This window comes from Jaculus jaculus, chromosome X (assembly GCF_020740685.1).
Source record: "Jaculus jaculus isolate mJacJac1 chromosome X, mJacJac1.mat.Y.cur, whole genome shotgun sequence".
Lineage (NCBI taxonomy): Eukaryota > Metazoa > Chordata > Mammalia > Rodentia > Dipodidae > Jaculus > Jaculus jaculus.
In genome coordinates, this window is record NC_059125.1 from 60,236,154 (window position 1) to 60,258,413 (window position 22,260).

The 22,260-nt window shown below is 41.5% G+C and overlaps 1 protein-coding gene across 1 annotated transcript; it reads left to right on the top strand.

Moving 5' to 3' along the window:
* Positions 1-9,005: 9,005 nt before the first annotated feature.
* On the top strand, positions 9,006-9,328 carry LOC101609669 (DPH3 homolog). Its single transcript, XM_004661003.2, has one exon. The coding sequence runs from the start codon at positions 9,006-9,008 to the stop codon at positions 9,252-9,254; it is 249 nt and encodes an 82-aa protein (XP_004661060.1). The 3' UTR covers positions 9,255-9,328.
* Positions 9,329-22,260: the final 12,932 nt, after the last annotated feature.

The window sequence follows — 22,260 nt, forward strand, 5'->3', positions numbered from 1 at the left end:
TCAAATCAAAAGGGCCCCAGCTGAAACCAAGAGTAACTGGGGCAATGAGCAAGAGTGCTACTTTCTTGGTGAACCTGGTACCAGCACAAGGGTGAAGGAGATCGACATAGAGAACACGCAACTCCTACCAAACCAGATATCCAGACACACAGAGGCTCACAAGACCTCATCACTGAAGCAGACTAGAAATGAACCCAACTTGGCTCAGGCAAATTTGCAGAAAGGCAGGCAGAAATATTGTTAGAGCCACAAGTTGGGTCATTATGCACAGAGACATTGCCTCTTACCCATAACTGATGGCTAACCCCACAATGCACGACCCATATTCCCCAATGAGGAGGGTCCTTGTGGAGCAGGGAGGACAGGAAGAAGAGTAATGATGATACCAACTTGACCATATTCACTGAATACAAAACTAATAAAAATGGTAAAACTATATAAAATACAAAAACTAACAAGAAGATACCTTAAAAAAAGTAAAGTGGTAGGCAAAGACATTATCTCTCACAAATGTCCAGCTACAGATTTTGTGTTGTTTTGTTTTGTTTTGAGAACAGGGTCTTGTTATGTGGCCTACCCTGGCCTCAAACACACAGCAATACTCCTAACTCCAGTCTCTTGTGTGCTGTGTCATCTCATAACTAGCTTTGCATTTTGTTTTGCAAATTCTACCAAGCTTTGTCAGTTGCTGACTTCCTATCTTATACAACTTATTCCAGTGATACAAAAAAGAAGCAAGGGCTGGAGAGACAGCTCAGCAGTTTAAGGTGCTTCTTTGCACATCATGGAGCCCAGGTTTGACTCTCCAGTACTCACGTAAAGCTACATGCTCAAAGTGGCACATGTGTCTGGAGTTCATTTGCAGCAGCAAGAGGCCCTGCTGTTCCCACATTCACTCATTCTTTCTCTCTCTCACAACTAAATGAATATTTTAAAGAAGCAAAACACACTTTTGTGGAACAACTGTCTTAATTACAACAGCTGTGATTACCCACAAATATTGTTCAACATGGTTGGGCCTATTAATGTTCCCTCATAGAAGGAAAGGGTAGGGAAGGTCTAATGAAGCTCACCTGAGAGTCCAGATATTCATGACCTCCTGAATATTTTACTTAGGCTGTACCCAATTCTACCCCCAGCTGCATATGGTCTGAGAAGTGCTAGAGAGTATATAGTGTATAGTGTATATTGTAAGTGAGAGGGAGAACCCCTATCTATGCAGATATGAGAAAGTTATCACTAATGCTGGGGTAACTCTTTGGTGATGTAGGACTTTTTGGATGGGTCATGCTTCTGCAAATAAGCCCAACAAACTCATTGGTTCACCAAACTCCACTTGGGTGGAATGGTTTACTTTGGTCTGTGATTAGACATTATCATATCTGGGGTGAATAGTCACTTGTTCGTGTTTCCCCAGAAAAAGTTCACATAATACATTCCCAGCTAATTTAATGATGGTCTGGATAAAACCATACAATCATAATACAAGATTAAAGTATAGGCTCAATTTACTAATGAATGTAGAAACAAAACTCTACAAAAAGTTTAACCAACCCAAAGCTAGTTTTGAAATCATACATTTAGAAGCTGGAGGTATAGCTCAGTGGTAGAGTATGTCACCATACAACTGGACCTGAGTTTTACTCTGAACACCACAAAAAGTGGTGCTTTTTTAAAGTATGGATTTTCTCAAAAGTAGAAGGATAGTTCAGTGTCATGAAACCTGTGTACATAACATTTTAATAGTATAAGAAAAATCATGTATTTCTAACATTTAGCAACATTAGAAATGTTTTATAGTAATTAACAATTTAATTCCTAGCAAACAAGGAATAGATGGGGTCATCCTGAACTACCCAGGGAGACCAGTCTCAGAAAACTAAAAAAGAAAACAGGGCTGGGATAGATCAGTGGCAGAGCACTTGCCTAGCTAACATGCACACATTAGATTCAATATATAGTTGAGAAGTAGTATAGTTAGGGTGACTGGACCCATTAAAGTAAAATGTCTATACTTGCTAGAAATTGAGGATGATCTGACCTCTTAGCTCTAGTGTCCTAGTCCTGTTTTTCCACAAGTAACCAGGACCTGTCTTGAGAGGGATATCTTCCACAGGATTTAAACTTTATGGTTGGTCAAGTTCAGCCCCTGGAACTTGGTGTCAGGTCTAGCCTCTTCCTGAGACAGACCCTAGCCTTAGCCATCTAGCTGTCCCTCTGGTTCACCTGAGCTGGAAGACAATCCACTACTATAAAAGGCTATAAAGGGCAGGAGGGATGGCTTAGCGACTAAGGCGTTTGCCTGCAAAGTAAAAGAACCCAGGTTCGATTCCTCACGATCCACATTAGCCAGATGCACAAGGGGGTACAACATCTGGAGTTCATTTGCAGTGGCTGGAGGCTGTGGCACACCCATTCTCTCCCTCCCTCCCTCTCTCTCCCTCTCTCTCTCTCTCTCTCTCTCTCTCTCTCTCTCTGTCTCTCTGTCAAATGAATAAATAAATAAATAAATATAAAATATTTTTAAAGGCTATAAATACCTTTATAAGGGGAGGACAGGCTCTCTGACCACTTGGGAACTTTCAGCTGTGGGTGAGTTTTTCCCTCAGCTGGGCCTGGGCTGGCTTGGCCCAGGCCCAGGTGGGTTGAGCTGAGGTTAGGGCCCACTAGCCCTTACTCTCCACATGGGTTCTTTATCCCCTCTAGCTCCCCACTTGGAAGGATCTTCTTGAACTTTCTTCTCATGCTTTTCTTTCCATGGGTTTCATATGCCCTCCATGTGGGATCTCTAGCCATGTGGGTACCTTTCCTTGGCTCTGTACTTCCCTAAATAAATATAAAAATTTAACAATTATTCTTCTCAGTCTTTTTTATTCAATTCTTTGCTTAAATTAAAAACAAACCAAGGGTTTGGAGTTCAAGGAATTTCCTGGACCCCAGGACCCCATTACATAGTTTTGGAAGGAAGAAAAGTCGAAAGGAAGAAAGGAAGGAAGGAAGAGAAAGAGAGAAGAAAGAAACAAAGAAAGAAAAAGAGAAGATAAGAGGTCCTGATAACTGTATGGGGAGGGGAGCAGGGGACTGAACTCAAGGCACTATGTCTTCTAGAACTCTATGACTCAGCTGTACCTCCAGTTTATAGGGCTATAAACATTTTTTAAAAGGAAACAAGGGGTGTAGAGATGGCTTAGCAGTTAAGGCATTTGCTTGCAAAGTCAAAGGACCGAGGTTCGATTCCCCAGGACCCACGTTAGCCAGATGCACAAGGGGATACACACATCCGGAGTTCTTTTGCAGTGGCTGGTGGCCCTGGCATGCCCATTCTATCTCTCTCCCTCTTTCTCTGTCAAATAAATAAATAAAGTATTTTAAAAAACTGAAACAAAATTTTAAATCTTCTAACAGGGTTTTGAGCTGTATGTAACCCAAAGGTAGAGTGTTTTTCTAGAATACCTAACTTGTGTCCCTAGGTTCCATTTAGCACAGCAAAAAATAAAAATAAAAATAAAAAATCATAAATAAAAAATACAAACAAAATAAAAAATAACAATGAAATACACAATCCAAAACTTCTGTTGTGGAATGTTACCCTCCATACATGACCCAGTCATTGTCCTCTTGAACTGCTAGCAGCTGTGATTACCTGAAAGGCCTATACAAGATTGAGTTCATTAATTTTCTGTTATGGAGGCAGGAAGGGGCTCACCAGGCCCTACCCTTCCCCAAGGATCTGTAGCCAGCTAACATTGCTAGAGGAAAAGGCCTCTCGAGGTCACATACCTCCCAAGGTATTTATGGTTAACCATTACTAGGAGGAGGAGCACACAAGGCCTCTCCCTTCCCCAAGGATCTGTAGACATTTAACAATTTCTGGAAGAAAAATTTCCATCAATGTTATAATTGTCTGTGCTCCTGTAAGTATCCCCTCATCCATGCTCAAGTAACTCCAGTTAAACTCATTGGTAAACCAAGCCAAACTTGAGTGGAATGGTTTCTTTGCTTCTATCATCAGAGCCTGATCTATGGTGAGAATGTCTCCTTAGGAAAAGTTTATACATACCTTCTCACAAACAAAACACCAAAATCAGATATTTTTTTACAGGAATATTCTTACTTCCAGATAAATGGCAGATTGTAAGCTGCCTCCCTCTGTGTGATGTGGTCAAGGAGAAGAGTACTCTAGTAGGAAGGTCTCACAAGTCCCTTCCAACACTGAGGGCCAATTTTATTGACACTTAATGTTTTTTTCGGGAAGGAAGAGACATTTTTCTTCAGTGGTGCTGCCACAGCTAAGTTGTTCATGCCGCACTAAATAATCCCTCACCCAAGCACATATAAGTGACCCTAATTAAACTCACTGGATCACCCAAAATAGACAGATATGGAAGTAGAAGTTTCAGTGGGAGGAAGGCAAGAGAGGGGAATAAGTGAAAATGATAAAACACATTATTTAAATGCATGAAATTGTCAAATAAAAATTAAAGTAAGGGCTGGAGAGATGGCTTGGTGGTTAAGCACTTGCCTGTGGAGCCTAACAACCCTGGTTCAAGGCTCGATTCCCCAGGACCCACATTAGCCAGATGCACAAGGGGGTGCATGTGTCTGGAGTTCGTTTGCAGTGGCTGGAAGCCCTGGCGTGCCATTCTCTCTCTCTCTCTCTTTCTCTCTCTCTCTCCCTGTCTGTCTGTCTGTCTGTCTGTTGCTCTCAAATAAATAAATAAAAATAAAAAACAAAGAAGTTAAAAAAATTAAAGTAAAATGACTATTTTAAAGAGATGAAGATCATTGGAATTTCACAAAGGGAAAGCTGAAAAACAAAGAGAAATAGAAGGGCAATCCCATAAAAAGCAGTTAGTATTAAAACACCAAACTCCAAAAGTACTAGGTGGGGAAGATGGCTCAGTTGGTAAAGTGCTTGCTTCACAAGCATGAGGACCTGAGTCTAACCCCCAGAACCCACATAAAAATGCTAAGCAATGTGGTACACACTTATAATCTGAGTGATGGGGAATCAGAGAAAGGAAGGCCCCTGGGACTCACTGACAAACTCCAGGCCAATGAAAGACCCTGTTTCAAAAGGGTGGACAACATTCCTGAGAAATAAAACTCGACATTGGCCTCTGGTCTCCAGACACATGCACATACATGCATACTCACACCCAACATGTATACCTGCTTCCACACACACCTATACACACCGGGAAAAATTCTGTGTTCTCATCATCTCCTTTTACTTAACTTGGTGGGATATATACATTGTTTTAACTACCTGAGGTACCCATGAGGTAAAGTCCCATGTTTGGTTACTGGACAAGTAAGGTATGATGAGGATCATGAATATAGCCTATGGGAGGCTACTTCTGGGAAAAATGTAGTTCCAAAAATAGACCACAGGTGGACTCACTAGGAATCAGACAAGGAACACAATAATTACATGCTCACATGTTTAGTAGAAGGTATGAAAAAGACAATGATAAAACCAGTTAATTAAGTCAAACTTAGAGAAGTAACCTAGGACTTTATTGAGAAGCCAGCCCTGTTTCACTCCAGGTTGGTCAAGGCTATGCATAAATATTCTAACCTGGACCCATTGAGCCCCAAGAACCTTGCTATCCTCTCAGTCCATTTCATCAGCCAGGCCTCCCCAGATATCAGTTAAAAACTTTAAAAACTAGTTAAGGAACCCTAAATTCCTTCTCCCACTTGACTAGATGTGGCTTTCAAGGTATCTAATAACATGAAGGATACCTCAAGTACTGATAAGGAAAGGAAGGAAAGCAACATTCCCATTAGATGGAAGCCAACAGTTAGTTCCATGCCTGTGCCATGGTGACTCCAGGTACCATCTCCCTGTATGCAATCATCCTGTATGCTAGAGCCCAAGTCAAGAGTTCCTTTCCCTCCCAACAGGGACCTTCATTGGGCTGTTAACTGTGGTTAACCAGGATATATTAGATGAAACTGTCAAAATCTGCCTCTCCTACCACCCAGTCCATGGTCATACTACAAACAGGTGTAGCATTGGAAGAGGGGCTGCCTATCTCTAATTCAAAAATGAGGGTAATCCCAATAGCAAAAGTCCTAGGGTTAGGGTTACTATGGTCCAGAGAATCAATAGTTAGCTCTACCCATTACTGTATTATGAGGTTCCCATGGGGGAAGTATACCTCCTTATCTTGATTGACAGGGCCTAGAACATGTGCTGGCTCCATATTTTCTAATCCTATGGAAGAGATTTAGGTAGCCCTAACTGTGGCAAGAACTAAAATTAATTTTTTTCTTGAAATTAAAATTTATTTTTATTAAAGTTTATACTCAAATCCCCTCTCCTCCATCCCCATTCCCTTGACAGCCCTTCTAGGTGGGTTTTTTGGTATTCACTGTGGGAAACTGAGGGCCTCACTCAGTCTCTGTTGGGGGGTAAAATTAAGTTCTTTCTTTCTCTATTCATTTCTCTAGACAAAGAGAAAAAGTGAGAGAAATAGAGAAAGAGAGAGAGAGAATGAGCACACCAAGGCCTTCAGCCACAGATAAAAATTCTAGATGCATGCACCATCTTGTGCATCTGGTTTGCATGGGTACTGAGGAATCCAACCTGGGTCCTTTAGCTTTGCCAGCAAGTGCCTTATCTGCCAAGCCATCTCTCTAGCCCTAAAATTAATTCTTAATTGATATAGGACCACTTATTCTGCCTTGATTAAGTTCTCTGCACCCACCTTTTCATCTTCAATCTACTTCTCTGGAATTGTCAGGTGACTTTTTCTATGGAGCCACTTTATACCCTTCCTGGTATATGACACAGAAAAATGCATGGTTTTTATTTATTTTGACAATGTAATACATGTATACAATGTACTTTGATCACATTCACTTCTCATTACCCTTTCTTGTCCCTCTGAAACCTGTTAAATCCCTTCTTCTTCCCTACTAGTCCCCTTCTACTTTTATATCTTCTGGGCCACCCAATGACCTTAATTGCATGAACATGGGTTGCAGCTATGTACTGTAGCATGGTAACATGCAGTGGCCAGACCACTGAAGAACATGTATCCTCCTCTTCCAAAAGTGATTAGCTGCAAAGATCCTTAGGGAGGGGTGGGATCTCATGAACCCCTCTCTCATCCATGATAGAATGTCAGTGGGCCCAATTCTGTATAGGTCTTGTGCAGGTATCTATAGCTTCTGTGAGTGCATGAGTGTAATGACTATGTTTTGTCCAGAAGACAATATTCCCAGCACTCCACCCTGTCCTCCAGCTGTTAACATTCTTTCTGCACCCTTTCCCATAATATTCCCTAAGCCTTGGAAAGGGTGACATAGTTGTCCCATTTAGGACACACCACTTATCCTTTGCATTTTGACAAGTTGAGACTTCAACAGGCATTCACTGCAAATAATAATAATAATAATAATTGTCTCTCTGACCACAGCTGAAAAAAACACTACTATATTGGTATGAACATAACTATTTATAAGACATTTTTACAATATGTCTATTTATCAAAACAACAGTAGGATATTTCTCCCTAGGTACTGTGACCTCTCAGCCATGGTCTTTTGACTGGGTTTATAGTACCAAGCGTGAATTCTCTCCTGTGGAGCAGGCCTCAACACCAATCAGAAAGTGATTGGTCACTCCCATAATACCCATGCTACTTTTGCACAGTGGGCATATCTTGCCTGGAAGATTGTTATTGTAGTACGCAGAGACAATAGGTGGGCAAGCCTTTTGATGACTTTTCTTCCCCAGGTAAAACATATCTTCACACATCCATTCTTAGTGTTACTACCTCACTCCTAGGAAGAAACATCTTATCAAAGCTCAACTCTTACATTAATGTAAATATATAATGTAAAAATTATAGACTCAAAAAAATTACAGACTTAATACTTGCTCAACCTCCCAAATCAGGCACCTTCTTGTATAGACCTATGTATTTTCCAACAAGTTTCCCCTGAGGTGCACTGTCCTCAGCCTTCTCAAGAATTTTTCTCAAAGACCTCAATTTCTTTCCTAGGCATTATTAATATCCCTAACACTAAAGTTCAAAGACAGTTACAACATCAATTAATGAGTTTTTAGGCACTGCTCTACTGTGCCATTGTAACTCCTCTTGGAACACAACCACATTGACTGTCAAAAGACGTGATGACACTTTGTGATGGTTTATATTATCAACTTGGCAGGATCTAGAATCATCTAAATATGAACCTCTGGACATGCCCCTGAGGGTACCTCAATTAGGTTAATTGAGGTGGGAAGCTCTACTTTAACTCTGGGTGGCACCATTCCACAGATTGGGGTCCTGGACTGAATAAAAAGGAGAAAGGAAGCTTAGCATAGACATCATTCATTCTGCTTCCTCATTGTGGACTGACTGTGACCAGGTACCCGCTACCATGCTTTTTCCACCATAATGGATTGTAACCTCAAACTGTAAGCTGAAATATATTCTTTCTTAAGTTAAGTTGCTTCTTGTCAGGCATTTGGTAACAGCAATAAGAAAGGTAGCTAATATAAATTTATCAATAGGAACAAAGCTTAGAGCTGTTAATGAGGTTGTAGTCAGCTCCAATACACTCTGTACAAAAATGCTATACTGTCCTAGGACAAATTTCCATAGGGACTTCCTGGTTTACAGTCCTAGATTCAAAAAATGCTTTCTTCTGTATCCTAATACATTCTGACTCTCAGTTCCTCTTCTTTTTTGTTGTTGTTGTTTGTCTGTTTGAGGTAGAGTTTCACTCTAGCTCAGGCTGACCTTGAATTCACTATCTAGCCTCAGGGTGGCCTCGAACTCACGGTGATCCTCCTACCTCTGCCTCCCCAGTGCCACAATTAAAGGCATGCCCCACCACACCAGGTCCTATTTGTTTTGTTAAATATTTTTTTTAAAATATTTATTTATGGCTTCCAGGTGGGTCACAATGGCGGCTCCGGACGGACACGCACATAGTTAGATCTTGAGACGCAGGCCTGTTCGATCCCCCTCATCCCCGTGACCATGGCGGTGTTCCACGACGAGGTGGAGATTGAGGACTTCCAGTATGACGAGGACTCGGAGACGTATTTCTACCCCTGCCCGTGTGGTGACAACTTCTCCATCACCAAGGAAGATTTGGAGAATGGGGAAGACGTGGCAACGTGTCCTAGCTGCTCTCTCATTATTAAAGTGATTTATGACAAAGATCAATTTATGTGTGGAGAAACAGTTGCAGCCCCTTCAGCCAGCAAAGAATTAGTTAAATGCTAGGAAGCCATCAGGAAGTCACATCTTGAACAGAGGAATGAACCCCGATGAACATAGCAAGTAGACAGTGACCACTTTGTCACAGGACAGCTATTTCACGTTGCTCTCTCATTCATGTGGCTCTTTTCATCAGCTGCTGAGTTCAGCTGAAAATACAAAAGTGAGCCCCTGGAAATCATGCTTAGACCTTGGAATTGGAAGGATTCCTAATTATTTATCTGAACTTTAAGGAAGATCATTTGGAATCAGTGCTTTCTCATTCTACCAGGTGCACCATTGTGATATCTTAAACCTAATTCATTATCTGGTAACATCACCATCGACCTCAGCCATTAGGTTTTTTTTTAATTTAAAAGATAATATTTTTTTAATATTTTTATTTATTTATTTGAGAGTGACAGACACAGAGAGATGGACAGATAGAGGTAGAGAGAATGGGCGTGCCAGGGCTTCCAGCCTCTGTTTGCAAGCCAGATACACAAAGTGCTGCATGTGTCTGAAGCTCATTTGTAGCAGCGGGAAGCCCTGGCATACCCATTCTTTCTTAAATAAATATTTTTTTTTCCAAAGAATGGGCTCGTTTTAATCATTGTAATAACCAAGTCAAAAATATTATCTTTTGGGCTGGAGAGATGGCTTAGTGGTTAAGCGCTTGCCTGTGAAGCCTAAGGACCCTGGTTCGAGGCTCGGTTCCCCAGGTCCCACGTTAGCCAGATGCACAAGGGGGCGCACGCATCTGGAGTTCGTTTGCAGAGGCTGGAAGCCCTGGCGCGCCCATTCTCTCTCTCTCCCTCTATCTGTGTCTTTCTCTCTGTGTCTATCGCTCTCAAATAAATAAATAAAATTTAAAAAAAAAATAAGTAGATGGCCTGTTTATCTGAAGCTTAAAGAAACCTCTAACCTACATACCATCCATGTATTGCAGAAACTGGTTTCCTGTAGTTTCAGAGTCTTCCCATCCAAGGCAAAAATATCTTCTCAAGAGGTATTGTTCTTGGAACAGGTGCTAACTCCAGAGGCACAATACTTTTCTAGCCACCATAAAAAATATTAAACTTGGGCTGGAGAGATGGCTTAGCGGTTAAGCGCTTGCCTGTGAAGCCTAAGGACCCCGGTTCGAGGCTCGGTTCCCCAGGTCCCACGTTAGCCAGATGCACAAGGGGGCGCACGCATCTGGAGTTCGTCTGCAGAGGCTGGAAGCCCTGGTGCACCCATTCTCTCTCTCTCCCTCTATCTTTCTCTCTGTGTCTGTCACTCTCAAATAAATAAATAAATAAATAAATAAAAATTTAAAAAATATTAAACTTACATATGGGCACATCTGACAAAAAAAAAAGAAAAAAAAAAACAAACAACTACATGCCTTTACGGGAATAGTGGGATACTGATAAATCTGATTTCCCAGTTTGAACTCATAGCTAAACCACTTTGTGAGGCCTTTAAGGAACTAGCCTCTCAATTGGCCTTCCAATATGGATAAGGCCCTAACTACTTCCCCCACCTTAGTCCAACCATATCTAAAAAGAGGGGGGGAAAAACCTTCTTATTATATTCTCCTGAAAAAAAAAAAAGGGAGTTGCATTGGATGTACTTCCTCAAAATACAAGGGCTAGCAACTAGGCAAGTAGCTTGCCTATTAAAGAGCTTAGATCTATTATAACGCTCAGGGACTGTGCCAATATCTCCAATCTTCAGTCACCCTTTTAGACAGAGAAGCCAAACTAACATTGATTTTTTTTTTTTTTTGAGGTAGGGTCTTGCTATAGCCCAAGCTGACCTAGAATTCACTATGTAGTCTCAGGCTGGCCTTGAACTCACAATACTCCTCCTATCTCAGCCTCCTGAGTGCTGGGATTAAAGGCATACACCACCGCACCAGGCTAAAGTAATACTGAGAGAAACAATTGCTGTATTTGTGTTATAAAAGATGTTAGATACATTAAAGTCTAAATTTTTTACTGGATTTCTGATATCCACATTCACAAGTAGCCAACATTCCTTCCATTGAGAAACCCCAGAACTCGGCATAAAACCTTGTCAAATGCTAAACACTGATACCTTACAGTCAGACCCAAGCTCTTCCTCCTTGCTGCAATCTTTTTGCCTAGAAATCATGGATCTTAATTGCGATATCAAAGAGGACCTTTAGGATACCTTTCTCCCTGATCCTGTGGCTACATGGCTCACTGGTGGCCATGGTTATATACTGGCTAGGACCTGGGTATTGAGGTATGCAACTGTCAACCTTATAGAGGTCATTAGTGCTGGCCCCTTGCCTTGCCATGTAGCACCAAGTCAGAACACAAGGCTAAACTTCTCCCCCTCACTGGTGGCCATTAGCTATAGGCAAATATGAAGCTTAATGTTTATACCAACTCAGCCTGTGCCTTCCATGTGGTTCATACCAGTGCCTTAATTGTGCAGCCAATGATGGTAACAATCATTCACCACATGGCTCACCAAAAAGAAAATGATCAAGTGTCTTTTAGAAATCACCAAACTGACAGACCAAGGCAGCAGCTAGCTTGCCCCCTCAGGCAGCTGGAATCTTTCTTTCTATCCTTCTTTGACCCCAGCACTCTGGAGACAGTTCAGGGAGCTTTAGCCAAATATTTCCCTGATGTCCCCAAGGGCTAGCCAAAAGGACCAGATGATTGACTCTTTATTTCCCAAGTCTTTCTAGTCAAATATTCTAAACAGCCTCCACCGAGAGTTCAGGCACTTCATGGCTTTGTTGACACCTTACTAATGGGTAAGAAAATTGCCCAAACTTTGAGGTCAATTTCTTCATCCTGTTAAACATGCTGTTTTTTATAACTCAGAAGGGGGTCCCAGACCAGCTCAGGAGAGAAGATTGGCAGATAGATTTCATGCCTATAACCCATGTTAAGGGACTTAGATGCTTACTTGTATATGTAAGTACCTTCACTGGGTGGATGGAAGCCTTTCCTACTCATATTGAAAAGGCCTCAGAGGTCATACCACTTCTTCATGAATAAATACCTTACTTTGGTCTGAAGTTTGTATTCTTCTGTCTTCCCTCCCTCTTTCCTTTCCCTCCTTTCACTCTTTCTTTTTTGTTTCTTTCTTAGTGTTTTATGATAAAGTTTCACATATCCCAGGCTAGCGTCTCAAACTTGCTATGTAGCCAAGGATGGTCTAAAACTCCTGATCCTCCTGACTCAACCTCTCAAGAGCTGGGATTACAGGCATGAGCCACCACACCTTCTTAATCTCCATTTTTCTCTATGATCAAATAATGGCCTAGCTTTCATGTCATAAATAACCTAAGGTATGTGTGGGACCCTTCCAATAAAGTACTATTTACATGGCCACATGTCACTTACAATTATCAGGGAAAGTTGAGAAGACCAACAAGACACTAAGGAGGTTCCTTACTAAATTAATACAGGAAAATAAACAGTCCTGGCCACTACTCCTCCCAGTAGCATTTCTAAATATGAGACATATCTCAGCCCATTTGAGGTCCTATATAGAAGGACCTTCCTTTGAACAGACTTTTTTTTTTTTTTCCAAAGCAGGGTCTCACTCTAGCTCAAGCTTACCTGGAACTAAATCTCTTAGCCCCAGACTGGCTTTGCTGTCATGGCTCCTAGATTCCAGTCAATTATACCTCTTCTGAGAAAAAGAAATCAACAATTCTACTACTGCTTCTCAATGGGGCAACATCAGATACTTTATATTTCTTCATTAGGAGCATGGGCACAAATTCATATTAACTCTGCTATCTGGATATTACCACTTGGTAGGCTTTCTTTCTGTGGAGCTCCAATGCATACTACTTCCCCCCACAACCACCAATTAGACTGATATCTGTATTTGGCATGCATTACACTAGACATTCAAATTTCTCCTGCCAATCAACCACTCCTAACCCCTCTCTTTGGTTTAATTTAAACAAAACAAGCTGTCAGTTAATGCCTCTACTTGTGGGACTAGCAAAACATTGGGAGTAGGCATGAGGACAGCTGGCATGGACACCTTGTATCCTATGCTCAGCATACCCTCTATATAATATTTCAACTGCTTTTGAGACAGTGCAAGACAATGTTGATTCATTGGTATCTATTGTTATTTAAATTCACCATGATCTTGATTTACAACTGGCTGCTTATGATGGCTAATCTCTATTGTCAACTGGATTAAGTCAGGAAACAACTAAAAGACATGTCTCTGGGCCAGCCTGTGAGGGTATTTCTAGGAATGATTAAATGAGAGAGGAAGACCGGAAGACCCTCCTATAGATTAGGCAACCCTTACATCAGGAGCCTAAATATAAAGATATGAGGAAAGAACAGTGCTACTCTTGCCCACCTTCCTTGGTTCTCGCTGTTGAGTGCACCAACTTTATTGCTGTCATTCTCCACTGACATCAGAACCCAGCTCCTTCAGCCTTCTAACACGGTCCAAAGACCACTGGCCCATCAGGAAACCTCGAAGCCTTCAGCACAAGATTGGGAGTGCTGTCAGCCTTGTGAAATGAGCAGCTGTTAGGTTCTCAGCCTCTCCAGAGTACAGACTGCCATTGTTGGAATACCCAGCCAGTCATGTGTAAGCCAGTCTACTAAATCCCCTCTGTAATATATGTTCATTCTATTGGTTCTATTCCCCTAGAGAACCCTAATATACCACCCAAGGGGACAACTACCTCATTCTAGAGGAGAACTACCCGTGTCTGGGTGAACCAGTCATGTATAGGTCAGGACATAGTAGAAACATTCAGAAATCAGACTACCACATTTGAAATTGCTTCCTAAGGTGGGTCCACATGGGAACAAACTTGGGAGTGCCTTTCAGTGGTTGCTTCCCTTTCTGGAACCACTCATTGTTACCTGCCCCCTGTATTTGATCCCTGTATTTTAAAGTACTAGTCAAATTTGTCTTCTGTCCAATAATGCTATAGCATGGACTCCAGCCAATGTCATCAAACAATCCCTTACCCCTAGGCCCTTTAGAACAAGCTTACAGACATTTCTATGCCAGCCATTCCTAATCAACTGCCCTTCTTGACTGCTCCTTGTGGTTCCCTAACAGACCAGCAACCGTACGTGGGGACAGTGATACAAACTCATTCAGCTTAAAGAAGTTCCAGAAAAGACCTTCACCCAAATGCCAAAGATTGTCTTTCTGTTCTGTCAAGAGGGAAGATAAGGAAATATACAAACCTGGGGGTCAGGCATTGCAGAAATGGTGTGACTAAGTATAGCCAATCAAAATTAATAAACGTTGTACCAAAGAACTGCCACCCTATAAACCAAGCCCTTACCTAGAGTCAAATATTTACTAAGCAGAACTGCCCTCAATTGCATGGTAGAAACTGGAGAAAAGGACAGGCTGCTCCTTATGAGACAAACCACTTTAAGGCAGGAAGTTCTGCTACTGCCTTCCTGTGTTTGTCTGCAGTGTAGTCAGATAAAGTAAATTTCTCTTGCCTACATCTGGTAGCAAACACTTGCAATCCCAGCACATTGAAGCAGGAGTATCAAAAGCTTAAGTCCTCAACTACATACAGATTTTGAGGCCAGCCTTGGATACATCAAACCCTTTCTCAAAAACAAAGCAAACAACAAAAACTCAGCATTTAAAGATGCTTGCTTGAAAAGTCTGGTTCAATTCTCCCCACATAAAGCCAGAAACAAAGTTACACATGCATCTGTGATCCCAAGTTCTTGAAGAAATGAAAACTCACAGGCCACCTAGACTGGAGCTTTTTGTTTGTTTTGTTTTTGCAGCCACAGCTGTAGTAGCAGCAGCAGCAAGAGATCTTGTCTCAAAGAAGGTATGTTGCAGTTGTCCTTTGACCTCCAGACACATGCTGTGGTACATGAGCACCCACACATGCAAACACACACATAAACACACACACACACACACACACACACACACACACACACAAATAAATATATACTTTTTTGGGGGGGTTTCGAGGTAGGGTCTCACTCCAGCTCAGGCTGACCTGGAATTCACTCTGTAGTCCCACATGGCGATCCTCCTACCTCTGCCTCCCAAGTGCTGGGATTAAAGGTATGCACCACCACACCCAGCTTAATATATACATTTTAAAAAACACACAAAAAACCCAAAATGTATGGTGTCTGTGAGCAGCATTATTTCTCACAGATTGTAGTAGAGACACCTTTAGTTGCTGGCATGAAGCTCTAAACCAGACACAAGTTATGGGACAAAGGGATTTATTGAAGGTCACAGATTCAGGGGATGTTCCATAATGGTGGAATCAGCTGGCCCACTTTCACAGGTTCAAGCAGAGAAGACAAAAAGCAACTATTACCAGCACAAGCAAGCACACTTCAGGAACCTCAGACAGAACTCAGGCACTTTGCATATCCTAGACTGGATTAAAATCAGATCTACTCCCAGTAACACCTCCCCCAGCCAAGTTACAAGCTTGAATAAAACTCCTGAATCTATAAGGGACATCGTTCAAACAATCACCTAGATATACTCAGAGATTTGTCTTGTGGGTCATTCTATATCTTTTCAAGGTGAAAATGTCAACCATCACAGTGGCCTTCTAGTCTTATTCTACTGATGTACTTGTTTTCAGAAAAGGAAGCATTTTGGGGCTGGGAGTTTAGTGGTAGAGCTCTTGTCTAACATTCAGAAGGACCTTTGTTCAATCTCTAGTACCACAATAAAAAAACAACAGTAGAATCTTCAGTATTAAAGTGTGTTTCTTTAATATCAGTTTCTTTAATATCAGTTATTTATGGAGCATTTCATCATTCTGAGTTGTTTGTATTTCTGAGAAAAAAGTCACAGGATATTATGGCTTTATAATCTTCCAGATTTTATTTGCTAACAGTTTGTTTTGGTGTTCGTGCCTATGTTGAAAAGGAAGGCTAGGCTGGAGGGATGGCTTAGCAGCTAAATCATTTGCCTACAAAGCCAAAGGACCCAGATTCAAGTTCCCAGGACCCACATTAGCCAGAAGTACAAGGGGGAGCATGTGTCTGGAGTTCGTTTGCAGTGGCTAGAAGCCCTAGCATGCCCATTCTCTCTCTCCCCCCACTCCCTTTCTCTATCAAATAAATAAATTGGGCTGGAGAGATGGCTTAGCGGTTAAGCACTTGCCTGTGAAGCCTAAGGACCCCGGTTCGAGGCTTGATTCCCCAGGACCCACGTTAGCCAGATGCACAAGGGGGCGCACCCATCTGGAGTTCGTTTGCAGTAGCTGGAAGCCCTGGTGCACCCATTCTCTCTCTCTATCTGTCTCTCTCTCTCTGTGTCTGTCACTCCCAAATAAATAAATAAAAATAAACAAAAAAAATTTAAAAATAAATAAATAAATAAATAAAAATTTAATATTATGAAAAGGAAGGCTAATATATAGCTTACTTATTTTTTTTACATTTTATTTATTATTTATTTCAGAGAGAGAGAGAGAGAGAGAATGGGCAAACCAGGATCAGTAGCCACTGTAAATGTACTCCAGACACACGCACCCCCTTGTGCATCTGGCTTATGTAGGTACTGGGGAATTGAACCTGGGTCTAAGGCTTCACAGGCAAGTGCCTTAAGCACTAAGCCAATGTTCCAGCCCTAGCTTACTTTAAAAAAAAATTGTTCATTTTTATTTATTTATTTGAGAGCAACAGACAGGGAGAGAAAGAGGCAGGGGGGGGGGAGAATGGGCATGTCAGGGCCTCCAGCCACTGCAAACAAACTCCAGATGCATGGGCCCCCTTGTGCATCTAGCTAACGTGGGTGCTGGGGAATCAAGCCTCGAACGGGGGTCCTTAGGCTTCACAGGCAAGCACTTAACTGCCAACCCATCTCTCCAGTCCTTAGCTTAGTTGTTTTTTTTTAATTATATTTTGTTTATTTTTATTTATTTGAGAGTGACAGACAGAGAGGCAGAGAGAGAGGAGAGTGGCCGTGCCAGGGCTTCCAGCCACTGCAAACGAACTCCAGATGTGTGCTCCCCCTTCTGCATCTGGATAACGTGGATCCTGGGGAATCGAGCCTTGAACCAGGGTCCTTAGGCTTCACTGGCCAGTGCTTAACCGCTAAGCCATCTTTCCAGCCCTAGCTTAGTTGTTTTTTTTTTTTTAAATTTTTTTTGTTCATTTTTTATTTATTTATTTGAGAGCAACAGACACAGAGAGAAAGACAGATAGAGGGAGAGGGAAAGAATGGGCGCGCCAGGGCTTCCAGCCACTGCAAACAAACTCCAGACACGTGCGCCCCCTTGTGCATCTGGCTAACGTGGGACCTGGGGAACCGAGCCTCGAACCAGGGTTCTTAGGCTTCACAGGCAAGCGCTTAACCGCTAAGCCATCTCTCCCGCCCCCTAGCTTAGTTTTTGATCACTGTATTTTTCATGCTTGGAATCATGTTTACTCTAGGTTCCTGGAATAGATTTCTTAATTATAATATATTTATTTAAGAGACAGAAAGAGATGCAGAAATAGGCAGCTAGAGAGAGAAAGAGAATCGGCATGCCAGGTCCTCCAGCCACTTCAGACGAACTCCAGATACATGTGCCCCCTCGTGCATCTGGCTTATGTGGGTCCTGGGGAGTCGAGCCTGGATCCTTTTGGCTTTGCAGGCAAGCGCCTTAACTGCTAAGCCATCTCTCCAGTCCTAGATTTCTTTCTTTTTTTTTTTTTGAATTTTATATATTTGAATTTTATTTATTTTTTTCTCAATTTTTATTAACATTTTCCATGATTATAAAAAATATCCCATGGTAATACCCTCCCTCCCCCCCCACTTTCCCCTTTGAAATTCCATTCTCCATCATATCCCCTCCCCATCTCAATTAGTTTCTCTTTTATTTTGATGTCATGATCTTTTCTTCCTCTTATGATGGTCTTGTATAGGTAGTGTCAGGCACTATGAGGTCATGGATATACAGACCATTTTATGTATGGAGGTTGCACGTTGTAAGGAGTCCTACCCTTCCTTTGGCTCTTACATTTTTTCTGCCACCTCTTCCACATTAGACCCTGAGCCTTGGAAGGTGTGATTGAGATGTTACTCGGTACTCCAGTCACTTCTTTCCAGCACTATGATACCTTCTGAGCTGTCTTAAGGCCACTGCCATCTGAAAAGAGAAGATTCTCTACCCAAAGTGAGAGTAGTGTTAATATAAAGATATGAATATTAAGAGAAGTGCTTACTGGGCAGTTTGATAAGCACAGTATATACATTTTTCCAGACATCAGCAGATGTTACACCTCTAGGGCTCATGAATACCCCTGTTTTAAGTTTTCAGTATCAGAGACGTATTCCCTCCCATGCAGTGGGCCTCCAGTCCAATTGGAGGGCAGTTGGTTTCCACCATGAAAGATGTGTCACTATTGCACCTGTTGGCTTGTTTGGGCTGGCTGGCCAATTATAAGGCTTGCAGTGTCCACTGTTGAGTATCTTCTCTGGTGGCATCTCTTTCTCCCATTGAACTACATGTAGAGTGGCTTCTTCCAGCCTTCTGTCAGCTGGTCTACATCGAGGAGGTTATCAGCTCAGTTCCAGCAGGATTTCTCAGTGGCCTTGCAGCCCAAGTATGTGGAGTCTTTAGCAATACAGCCCTAGATTTCTTAACGTCCATTTTTTTCTTTTCTCTGGAAATATTTATATAGCATAGGTATTATCTGTTTTTGAAGGCTTGAATGAGTGTCCTGTGAAACCATGTGGATCCAACACTTTAGGAATGGGAGGAGAGAGTATATTTTTTAAAACTCCAAAAAGTATCACATGAATATCCATGGTAAATATTTAAAACTGGCCAGATTAATAGCCCACATCTGTAATCCTAGTACTTAGGGATTATAGGGATTATTGCTGAGGCAGGAGGACTCTGAGTTTGAACACAGCCTGACCACATAGAGAATTTGAGGCCAATCTAAATTATATAGAAAAACCTTGGTACGAAAAGAAAAAGAAAAATATCAAGTCCAATTAAAGGTCACCATGTCCTCTAGGCCATACAATGGACCAGTCCTTTAGTGATAGTCAATTCACCTCTTATCACCAGCCCCATTTACATGCCCTGGGAGTAATCAGTCATCAGTTTGCTACGTAGTCTACTGGATTAGTTCATGAATATTTAAATATATACATATACATATACATATATACTTTTTATGCAGATGATGGCAGACTATACAAACTGTTCTATATATTTATATTATATACATATATATATGTGTGTGTGTGTGTTAATTTTTTTCTTTGAAATTTTGTTCTAATAAATTGTACTACTACCTTTGGAGTCAATTTTGGCTTTTTTTTTAAATTAAGGCTGTCTCACATTAGTCCATGCTGACTTGAACTAGCCTTCTACCTCAGCTTCCCATGTGCTGAAACTACAGACATCTGCCATGCTTAGGTCTTTCCCCAAAAACAAGGTCTCATGTACCCTAGCCTGGCTTCAACTTCAATATGTAGCTAAAGTTTGCTTTGAATTCCTGATTCTCCTGCTTCCACCTCCCAAGGGCTGGGATTACTAACATCTAACACCATGTCTGGCTTCTATCTCAATTTTTCATAGGGACAACCAAGAATGGTCTCCATTCTTGTTGGGTTAAATGCTAACCGGATTTCTACCACTTAAAAAATTTTCAAGCAACAATAGCAGATCTAGAAAGTCCTGTTGTACTGTAGATGTTTTGACACAAAGTAATTACTATAAACATACAATGAAAATAAATAGGGCTGGGACTGCATTTCAGTTGGTACAGTGTGTGCCTAGCATTTATGAAGCCCTGGGTTCTATCTTTAGCACTATATATACTAGGTATAGTGACTGTTGAGATCAAGCTCTGCCTTGCCTTAAATTACTTCATGCTGTATCAGACAGTATTTTTTTTAGCCTGTACCTTACCCTATAAGACTAAATTTTACAAACATTATTTGACTCCATTTTGAGGGTGGAGGATAACTCTTGTACCTTGGTAGACAAGTAAAAATCATCATCTGTTGGCTCAGCAGTTAAAGGCACTTGCTTCCAAACCCTGTCAAACTGAGTTCAATTTCCCAAGTGTCCACGTAATGCCAGATGCACCAAGTGGCACATATATCTGGAGTTCGTCTGCAATGGCGAGAAGTTGTGGTATTCTCCCTTACTCTCGCTCCTTCTCCCCCTTGCAAATAAATAAACATTTAAAAAACCATTCTCTGTCTAGCACCACCCATGAGTCCCAGACTGATAGCCTATACCCCTATACTTGGGAGCTAAAAGTGTTCCACACTGGGCGTGGTGGTTCATGCCTTTAATCCCAGCACTCGGGAGGCAGAAGTAAGAGGATTGCTGTGAGTTCAAGGCCACCCTGAGACTATGTAGTGAATTTCAGGTCAGCCTGGACTAGAGTGAGACCCTACCTTGAAAAACAAAAACAAGAAAGTATGCCACACTATATATTTATGAAAGTAATTTGGGACTGGAGGAATCCATTCAACCTACAGGAAATATTAAAATCATATCAGGAAAACCAGACTCAAGAACTTATTGGATGTACTAGGTCAAGGAAAGGGCAGAAGTGAACAGAACACTGAAATGGCAATGGCCCTACTGACTTGTCATCTGACACGTACACACATCCTTACACACATACACATTCCCAGTGTATATGTGTGTAAGGATGGGCAGATAGAGCACACCTGACTGTCCCAGAGGCTTCAGCTCAGCTCAGTCGTACTGTTGATGTGGCCTACTTGGGCTTGCACCCACCTTTTCTTTCTTCCTATTTTTCCATATGGATCAAGTTTTTGCCATTCACCTTTACAGGCTCCATAGCCCTGCACCTCACTCCTGCTGGTCTTGACTCTGAGGCTCAACTCAACTCTGATTCTGCAGACTGACTCTGAGGCATCAGAAGCTGAGCAACAGCATCTACAGTGAACTTCCAGCCTGGTTCCATTATCTTACTTCTACTGAGACTCTTTCTGCACCCCTGCCATCTTCTCAGCTTGTTTACCAAGCTTCTTTGAAATTTCATGAACTCTGTTGCAGCTACTTTAATGCTTTGTAACTTGTAACCTATAGGTGTTTATTGTGTGATGTTTCATGTGTGATGTGAGCCTTAATATCAATAATGAAGATCAGAACTAGCTTGGAGTGGTGGTCCTCACCTTTAATCCCAGCACTTGAGAAGCAGAGGTAGAGGATCACTGTGAGTTCGAGGCCACCCTGAGACTACATAGTGAATTACAGGTCAATGTGGACTACAGTGAGACCCTACCTCCAAACAACAGAAAAAGAAAACAAAAAGAAATCAGAACCAAAGACCCTGTGTTTGCTTTAGCCTGCTTTCAAGGAAACAGGGACTAATTGGCAAACTGCTAACAAAACCATGATACCTGTGAATTTATTCTTATTCAATAAATTCTGATATTGTAGAAATACATTAATGTGTTCATGGATGTTTCTGATATAGCATGCTCAGGACAGTGACCCATGGCTGCAATCTTGGCTTTCAGGACATAAAGGCAGGAGGATCAGAAGTTCAAAGTCACACTTGGCTACATAGGGAGTTCAAGTCCAGCCTGGGCTACAGACTCTGTTTCAGAAAAATGTAAAATAGTAAAAGAACACTGATTTTGGTAATTTGGGGAGATATATTTGCAATGAAAAATAGAACAATTTCACATTTAGGTGTCTGTCCCTATACCACCCCCTTCTTTTATAATCTTCCTTGTTAATTCAACATATCATACTCAACTCATATTAATTAACTGAGGAAAGTAAGCACTGTTGTTCTGAAATAATGCTGAAGTGCGCTGAAGGCTGACTTAATTGTTTTATGGTTTTTTCCTCTTCTTAACCCAGCAATTGAGGCTACCATGAAAAAGTAGAAAAGAGGCCAAGAGATAAGAAATGGATACTAGTAGTGAGAAATAGATAACTCTAACAAGTTATCAATGACTTCAGGGAAGTACCCAAAGTAAAGGCAGATGCACAAAGTGGCACATGCAACTGGAGTTCATTTGCAGAGTTTGGAGGCCCTGACACACCTATTTTCTCTAT

Bases quoted from the DNA above. Each gene is read 5' to 3' on its own strand.
- LOC101609669 (XM_004661003.2), top strand. From the start codon at position 9,006: ATGGCGGTGTTCCACGACGAGGTGGAGATTGAGGACTTCCAGTATGAC.